We start from the raw sequence: 9170 nt of genomic DNA, 5'->3' as shown, positions 1-9170 counted from the left end.
GGGGGGGGACGAAGAGGAGGACGAAAGTAGAAGGACAGGCAGAGAGGAACTGATGTCTCCATAGAAAGCTTTTAAATGTAAACAACAGAAAATAATACACTTCAGGAGCAAGCCCCCTGTTTCTGATGAACGGGTGGGGAATCTGCATGCAAACGATGCTTAAAGCAGTAAGGGCCCTGTGCTGCAACACTTATGCTCTCACTCATGGCCACAGGTCTTCACCAAAAGGCTCTCTGACATGAGAGTGCTCTGCTCCAGCTCTTACCTGTCTCTCCCTTGATGCTGGAGTGGAGATGGAAGCAGCACAAGCACAAAAGGGACCAGAGGGAGGTAAATTGGTGAGAAGAGGCAATGCCCATTTCAAAGGTCAAGAAGGAGAGATGGTGTTATGGAGAGAGGACGATGGAGAAGGGAAGAGGAATGGAGGAGGAGGAGAGAAGAGGGCTTTTGTGTTGCATCCTCACAGGGGACTTGGGACACTTTGCACATGAGCACATCTGTTATGGAGCGTCCTCCTCATTCCCAAAGCAATGTCAACCTGATTAGCTCAGGGTTGAAAGAGGCAAATAACAATCCAAATTATTCTTTATCCTTTTATGGCCATCAGCGAAGGCGGGACACTGAGATGAAGACTAGCTTTAGAGAGCTGTAAGCCTTTTAGGAGATGCTTGCTTCACTACTGCTCTCCCTCCTAAATTACTTTAATGATATTTGCAGTAAATAGGATTCTGCTGCCTGCAGCCTGCGTCCCTGTGCTGAAGAGGACCTGCCTCTCACTCTATGTCGCACCTCTCTACTCTATCTGTATATAAAGCCAAAGCTGTTATAAAACAATCGTAAACAAAAAATTAATGAATATTGATAACTGATTGAGTTTATTTTCAAGCAGAAATGCCAAAAATGCTGTGGTTCAGGCTTTCTAACTTGAAGCTTTTCAGCTTTTCTCTGTTTTATATCAGGTGAAGCAGGTAAATTTGACTGTTACTTGGACAAAAAAAAAAGGAAATTTGAACCTGTGGCTCAGAATAAACAACATCTGTATCTTCAAACTGTAACCATGCTTTTTGATTTTTGTCCGTCCTGCGTTGCATCTGGTCAACTGCAGGACATTTAGCAGTAGCCAGTGGGGTGTGAGGGCAGTCCAGCACACAGTGTGTATGTTTGTGTGTGTGCGTGGGGGGCTAGACACCCACATGTCATGCTTGACACATCAGCCTGGGCCCCCCAGGCTATCCAGCACTAATGCTGCCTATGTCCCACTTTCTACCCCTTGCCCCTCAAAGCTTCCTCTCCTCCCCCCTCCTCACCCGTTCCTTCTGTCATAGAGGTATAATAACAATGGATCACAGCAGCGCTGCAGCACAGGCTCAATCACTATAGGATAACATCAGGTGATACAGGCTGCACAAGAGTATATCTTACCTCCACTGAACCTGAGGTAAACGGACTTTATCTAGAAATGAGTTTATCTGGAAAAAGTCCTGCGTTAGTTACTGTATGCCCCTGTTGTGGAGATTTTTACAGAACTGAGTGGGTACAGGTGGAAACAAGCAAATAATCATGTAGCTAAAAGACACCCCACCCTACCCTACCCTCACCTCCCAGCACATTATTCTGGTGGAGCAGACAAATAGTGGAAGGAGGGACGTCAGGAAATAGTATTGCTTTGAAGCCCATAACTCTATTCTGGAGAAAAGAAGCATCACAGTGTTATTCCACATCCTCAGATATAAAGGGAAAAAACATAATAACTTCTCGATAGCCTGGATCTCCACTGCCCTATACTACCCCCCCCCCCCCCCCCCCCCCCCCACCCGCCCACACCCCTGCCTCATCCACCATACACCCACTTCTCCTGCCTCAATCTTTGGTTTCAAAGGAAGCGAATCAGCCAGAAGGACAGAAGGTTATGCATTAGTACTGGTCATTGCTCAAAGAGCGAGCGTTATAAATAATAAAGGCTTGTGAAGGACACAAGGGCTGTGGGATGCATCTCTGGTTCACGCCACACAAGTCAAAGACAAGACTGTAATTTCTATTCCGAAAATGTGACCCTTGCAGCTTCAATTACATCTCAACAACACCAACCGTGTCTGTGCCAGGAGATGTGACGCCTCTTTGTTAGCTCTACATGAAAGGCTTATTGATATTGGTTATGGAGCGCATAGTACACAACATGTACGTTTTTTTTTCTTTCTGAAAATGATTTCCCAACTTAAAGAAAGTGTATAACTAAAATAAATGCATATTGAAATTCAATTTATTTTCTCCACAGCTGTCCACCTACAGAACTTATAATGTGCTTTTCTTTGGAATAGTTTCTTGTCAAGGCAAAAAAAAATCTTTAACTTTAAATATAAAAACAATGGGGAGAATTATATTGTCAGTTATTTTGAAGTTTGCTCAAAGTCATTTCTGCATAACCAAGCATCCGTGAAACCTGGTGACCTTTGCTGCTGTTTGCATTGAAAACAAGAAGTCTTCCTTGTGTTCATCCTCCCTCCCTGTCCTTCATGCCACGCGGTGATTGTGTTGCTGTAGCCATGGCCTCCGCGGGCACATTAGCAAATGTATTACACCTGCTTTATAGGCATGCATTAAGCTTGTTTTCAAGTTTTCGCAGACAGCAGAAATCCCCATAATGAGATCCACCTCCTGCAGAGAGACCTGTTCCCCCTCAGTCTCCTTTATCCACTCTTATTTACTCAGCGTGGCCCATTCAGCACTGGGTTTGCACCACTTTATTACTTAACCTCACCACACAACATTACAAGGCTCTTTGCATCAGCAAGCAGCCTATCCCACTATGCATCCTGCTCACTAAGCTGATTACACAAAAATAATAAGAACTTGTGCCTCCAGCAGTGTGTGTGCTTGTGGCTTTGTGTGTCTACGTGTGTTTATGAGTTTGCAATGGAAAGGAGTGCAAAGGAGAATTCTGCACAAAAGACACTAGTTTTGTCCCATATCTATATTATATGGTAATAATAATATTAAGTATGCACTAAATAAGGTAGTATACAAGAAGTTAGCATGCTTTAGCATTTGGCACCAGGAAGACATGAAACAAGATGACTGTGAAATCAAGCCGAGTAAATCGAAGTTAAACTTTGACCTTGGAAGGCTAATGTCAATGTAAAATCCAAAACTTTTAACTTAACAAAGAGTAATAAAATGTCAGCCCAAGGATTTAATACATTTCCTGTGCGTTTTCCAGCTATTTTTTGAAGCTGTCTCACCACTGTCCACTAGTAATTTTAATTTTTTTCCAAGTAGCTCTGTCTTTTCTTATGTGCTCTGCATCTCCATCAACCGAATACTCAGAAATCAATTTAGTATGCAAACTGATATCTTTGAGTTTGAGTACAATTAATTTGGCCATTTGTAAAACAACCACTAGATATAAACCCATGCAGGATTATGAAATTAGGACACATCATGTTTAAATTCAAAATCCACCATGGTTAATGCAATGGTTGCACTGTAAAAATTGTTCAAATATACACTTAAGGAGATCTACTGCAACTTTTTTGATGACAAAAGTTTAAGTACTTTCCAAAAATAAGGCTGTAGTTGTTGGTGACATATTGAATTGTCCAGATGAGATTAATTTCACTAATCCAGTGTATGGATGTATGTGTCCTAATAAGCTCATAAAAAAATAAACGCAAGGTACAGCATTACGGCAGACGTGGCATTCAGGGTGGACTTTTTGCTGTGGATGACCGCCAATACCAGGAATCAATGAAAGATTCATTTTGCTCTTTTTTTTTTTTTTTTTTTTGGGGGGGGGGTCTCTAGGTGACCTTTGTGAAAATGTTCCACCATTTTGGCAGGATCCGTATAAGTGCAGACCATTTCATGTAGACAGTAAGTGTATGAAATGAGTGCTCCTGTCGTTCCAGCCTGGCTCTCTTTGACAGCATGATGATAGAAGCGTCACATCCTTGGAAGAGTAAATGCAAACTGACAAGAGATGAGCCTTTGGTTGCTGAATATAATACGGAATTGTGCTCTGAGTGTCTTATTATCTTGTCTGTTGATGTCTGAAAGGGGGAGATTTGCTTGAGAAGAGAAGACAGAAACTGTACGCTTCCAACACCATCTCGTCCGCTGAAAAAAAAATTGCTTGCCTTACTAACCACAGCTTTCCCACCTAATGTCCACCTCTACTTGGAATAAATACAAGGCGGCAGGATGTTTGTGGTGCCTTGTAGCCCCTGTTAGCTGAAGTGGAAGACTATTTGCACAGGCAAGCTTTTAGGAGGAGAACGACCCTTTCACCACTGCAGTAGGCATGTGGTGGGTGTAGAAGGTGGACAATTTACTGTAGACAAACATGACCGCTACTGTCATCGCCTCTCACCGACTTCTCCTTCTCACACTCGCACAAACTCGTACAAAGTATTAAAGCACTAAAACTAAAATCATACAACAATTCTGTAGGGATGGGAAGTTGTTGTAGGCTCTTTAAATATGAAAACACATACATGGCGCATGTTATCACTGCTAAAAGTTACGGTGATATTGACAGTAAAAGAGTGAGAGAGAAAATTTGCTGCAATGATGATTCAAAACTATTCAATATCATCAACCTAATATGTGCGTGGCAAATACATCACACCTGTTGTCCAAAAGATCCCCAGTGACAAGAGATATTGTACAGCTTTCTACTGTCTATTCAGGAAGTCTATAACCTTTAGCTCTAGGTTGACCTCAGCAGAAAACTATCCTCATCAAGAAGCAAAAAACTTTCAAGTGTTATGAATACACTGTGTATGCATGTCTGTGTGTAATATTCAAACTATTCAAACTGCATTTAAGAGTAGTTTTTTCTCAGAGAGCCAATAAGTCTGAACCTGATTTGTATTTCCTTGAAACTATAAGTGTGTGCTGTTTTTGTGCATGTGATAAGTGTATCTGTCAATCATGAAACTGGAGCATTCTATCAAAGAGTTTCTGCAAAATAAGCGACATAAAATAGTAAAAAGTTCTCATATTTTTACTCTGCTGAAACTGAGGAATCCAAAGTACACCTTCATCTCTTGCTCTTCACCTCAATGAACGTAAAGGGGACAAAATCTTAATATTGTGGCTTCTGCACTGTGGAGAACCACATAAAGAAAACCACTGAATAATGTAAGGCCTAGTTTAAAGGCTCGGTTCAGGGTTGTTCTCATATCAATGGCATTCATGTTGATAAAAGAATGGTGAGAGTTGCAAACTTAATACAATTTTCCTGCAACCATAAGAGTATACTTCAAGCACAAATACAGGCAAATGTTTTAAATGAATAAAGGAATAAATAAATATAATGTGAAACACGACAGGTGTGACAACCCGAAGATTATAATTACTGTCTAAACTGTTTGCTTTTTAAAGCTATTTAAAGGGTCAAATACAAATTCATTTCTTCTCATTTTGTGGAAATGCATATGTTCCATGTGTCAGCTTTTCATTTGTTAAACTAAATAGTTTTTTACTTTCAAGGCCACGTGTTATGCTCAATTGGTTTTGGAGAGGCTTCATACACCTGATTCAAAGAGACTGATACAGTCCATACCGCAGTTAGAGCGTAAAAGTCTCCAAAATGTTTACTCAAACTCCAACTAAATAGCAAACACAATAAAACTGTCACTACAGTCCTAATTATAGACTAACTAAAAAACATCACTATCGCCATACCTTTCCTTTTATTCTGCCAGAATTTCAGGAAATATACCGAAAGATGCTGAGTCTCTCTTCTTAGACCACCTTCCCTCGCTTACTCGTCCTTCCTATCTCTCCCAGCAGAAGACACGACTGTGCCACGTCTCCTCACCGTCCCCTGCCTTTCTCTCTCACAGGTCATGTGGGCAACCCAAACCAAACGTGCCGCTGTGGGCTGTGCCACCGGCCAGAGAGCAACCATCCCCCCCAAAAATTCACAAGTTACTCTGGCGCAGCTCTGACTAGTCGCATGTAGTATGACAACAGGCCATCAACAAACACTAAGCACAAAATGCACATTAAAAAAATCTTCAGTTTATGGTTCCAAAAATTAACAACATATTTAAAAAGCTATATGTTTCTTGCATATTTATCATTGACAAAGGCGCCATAGTTATGCAAGATTAAAATAGCTTAAATTATAAATAAATAGTAAAGCATTTACCAACATATAAGTGAACGTGCACGAGAGGAAAAGAGAAGCAAAAAGTAGCAAGTGAGAAGCAGGAGAGTAGCCAGACAGAGAATGATCAGACAGAAAAAAAGAGGGAAAGACTTGATGCTTATTAAACTAAATTGCAACGCTTTTGAGACAAATCCTGCAGTACCAGTCCTTGTTTAGACGCCTCTAGCCTCAGGTTATTGTTGAAATAAGGATTTAAAAGACAGCTGAACTCTCGCTGATCAGGTTTGAGAGTAATATTTGGCTACCCCTCCTACAAATTCTGATTTTATTTTGTTCACAAATGTTTGGCAAGCTTAGTCCATTGGCACTTTACTGTACTCCCTGCCACTTCTCAGGAGACACGCGCGCTCGTGCACACACACACACACGCACGCACGCACGCACGCACGCACGCACGCACTGAGAGGGTGACATAGAGATTCATAGACAGTGATATTCTATTAACATCATTATAAAAAAAACAACAAATATGCACTGGCTGTAGCAGCATAAATTCATAACCAGCAGTACAATTACATGCCAAAATCTCTCACTATCTTAAGCCTATACACAAATATACACACAGTTAAACTTTCAGAAATGGAAACAGACGTTCACAAATGAGGAGACACAGTAGTTTGCATAGATACTCAAAACCAACATCTGAAGCCATTAGAGAAGGTTTTTGTCACTTGTCACCTTGCATCCACATTAAAAATGAATAATATAATAGTAATAATAATAAGACTTGACAAAAAGGTAAAATTATATTAAAAAAAATATGATAAGTGAATCAGCTCTTTATAAGAAGTCCTTCTTTGGCACAATATTTGGACTGGTCTGCTCTAAGAAACCTTTCTACGGAAATTAAGCAAATAAAAACAAAGTCTGGGAGATGGTTTGCTAAGTGGGGACGGATAAATACTAAGGCTGTGAGTACATCATTTCCTTGAAATTAAATATATAAATTAGAGTTTAAATCTTTCAGCTATATAAAAAAACAAATCCCTTAAATCTGCAGTTACTGAACATTATAATTTGATATAAATACAAATATTCAGTTTGTAATTATTTCTATTATTAATGATTGTGAAATCTCTCTAATGAAAGCAAGGGGCTACAGGGGCTTTAGGGCTACATTACCTTTCTCATTACAGTAAATAAGTTGAAAAATTGCTAAATGGTAATTTATATCATTATGCTTATTGATTCATAACGAGGTGCTGTGATTGAATTAGTCCACGACTGAAACAACTCATAATAAAAAAAAGAAACACACTTATTTAGACACAACAAATATAGAGTGTGAACACTCAGTTAATGAGGTAACTGCAAATATAATGAGGCATGCTGATTTAGAAATTGGATCATTTTGAAGATCATTTGCAACTGAAGAAACCAAAAGATTAAAAACAACTGAATAAACTGAAAATAAATAACTATAAAAAGAGAAACCTCTGCTATAAACTGCAAACAATAATATTAAATATGATATGCTCATGATAAATACAATATTTGCTTAAACGTTGAGGTTTAATTTCACTTAGCATTAAGTTATAATTTATCCGATAGTTTGCTATTATCTCCATTAATGTTTAAATAGTTATATTAAGAAAAAAGTGCAGAAAATTACCAAACACCACCCGGGCTGTGAAGGTGGGTTTCAGGTAAAATATCCTGACAGGTAAAATTAGATTTTTGCAGGTCAGTTAAACTTTTAAAAGAGTTCAAATAAAGGAATCATGAATGATAAGAAGGCATCAACATGATCAGCTAATACTTATTTAGTGGTAGTATTTAAGACACTGTGTTAAATATGTATTTCATCTCCTTATGGAACATTCTGGTAATTCAGTTACCTCTTGTAAACTCAGCTGACACAGACTGCCCCCTACAAATACGACCTGCTTTTCTAAGAAAATCTCCGCAATGAAGGTGCATGAAACACACAAAAATTACATATAATACAATTTCTACTATCATGCCTAAACACTAAAAGAGCCAAACATTGACTTGCTCATTGCACTTAAACTTAGTTTGTTGTCTGACACTGCTGACACCTGTCCCACCACTGGAAGCCTTCAGGATTCACATAACCGCTGCCTAAACCAGACATCATCCAGCAGCTTTCTGAAGGAGAAGGGACAGACAGTGTAAGCCGACTTACCATACAGCTTGTTGGGAGTGCCCTCTCTGTCTGTGGCCTCGGAGGGCAGGAGCAGGGGCTCGTCGTTCAGCTCGCTGTCTGGGGTGGCCGCTTTGTCATCCGCCCGGAGTTCTGCCGCGCTCATGTTGCTGCGCAGGGAGAGCAGCGGCTTGCTCAGCTGCCCTGTAATCATCGGATCCTGGGGAGCTGGGAGCCCAGGTGGGAAACAGGGAGGAGGGAAAAAAAAGAGAAAACACCCCTTGGTTAGATCTGCTTCGGCGTCTCACCCTAACCGGCTCCTTCTCTATGTCTCTACTCACTCTCTCTCTCTCTCTCTACCCAGCTTCTCCTTTCTATCGCTCACTCATCACTCTCCCTCTCTCTACTGCTCCCTCCCTCTCCAGCTCTCTCTTTTATCTGAGGCTGGTGCTACCCCGCTGATACTGCCGGCTGCTGCCTGGTGAAGAACTGTTACGGATCGCGTGGCTTTACCATTATACCCTGTAGTCCTAAAACGGTGATACATCCATCTTCAAGGGCTCATTACTACATGACATGTGCCTCATCTTCAGCAAACACTAAGCTGACAGCAGTCTACAAAGAGGTCCTGGGTTGTGGGTCAATAAATAAATGAAATAAATCTAATTCTACATTTAAAGGAAGATATGAGCAAAAATACACACCAGTGATTATATCAATTTTCACATAGTTGGGGACACAAAATGAGATCAAAGATGACATATTGCAGCAGAGAGTGAGGCAACATGAACTTAAGGCCTGATTTAAACAAGAGATGAAGTCACTGATGTTCCCAAATATTTCTCCCAATTATTTTCATTTTTTTGTCTGCACTTAGAAACACGAATTTAA

General features: G+C 40.2%; 1 protein-coding gene across 1 annotated transcript in view; it reads right to left on the bottom strand.

Annotated features, from left to right (window-relative positions):
* Nucleotides 1–8578, bottom strand: part of pou6f2 (POU class 6 homeobox 2) — a 68379-nt gene extending 59801 nt beyond the window's left edge. The window contains exon 1 of the mRNA XM_023408325.2: nucleotides 8322–8578. Within this exon, the coding sequence (XP_023264093.1) occupies nucleotides 8322–8493 (172 nt within the window). The 5' untranslated portion in view covers nucleotides 8494–8578. The remainder of the gene's footprint in view (nucleotides 1–8321) is intronic.
* Between the last annotated feature and the right edge of the window lie 592 nt (nucleotides 8579–9170).

The sequence above is a fragment of the Seriola lalandi genome, unplaced genomic scaffold, assembly GCF_002814215.2.
Source record: "Seriola lalandi dorsalis isolate HSWRI2012SDOR001 ecotype SW California unplaced genomic scaffold, Sedor1 jcf7180002054360, whole genome shotgun sequence".
Taxonomy (NCBI): Eukaryota; Metazoa; Chordata; class Actinopteri; order Carangiformes; family Carangidae; genus Seriola; species Seriola lalandi.
The sequence above is the reverse complement of the archived record's forward strand: the minus strand, read 5'-3'. Positions and strand labels throughout refer to the sequence as shown.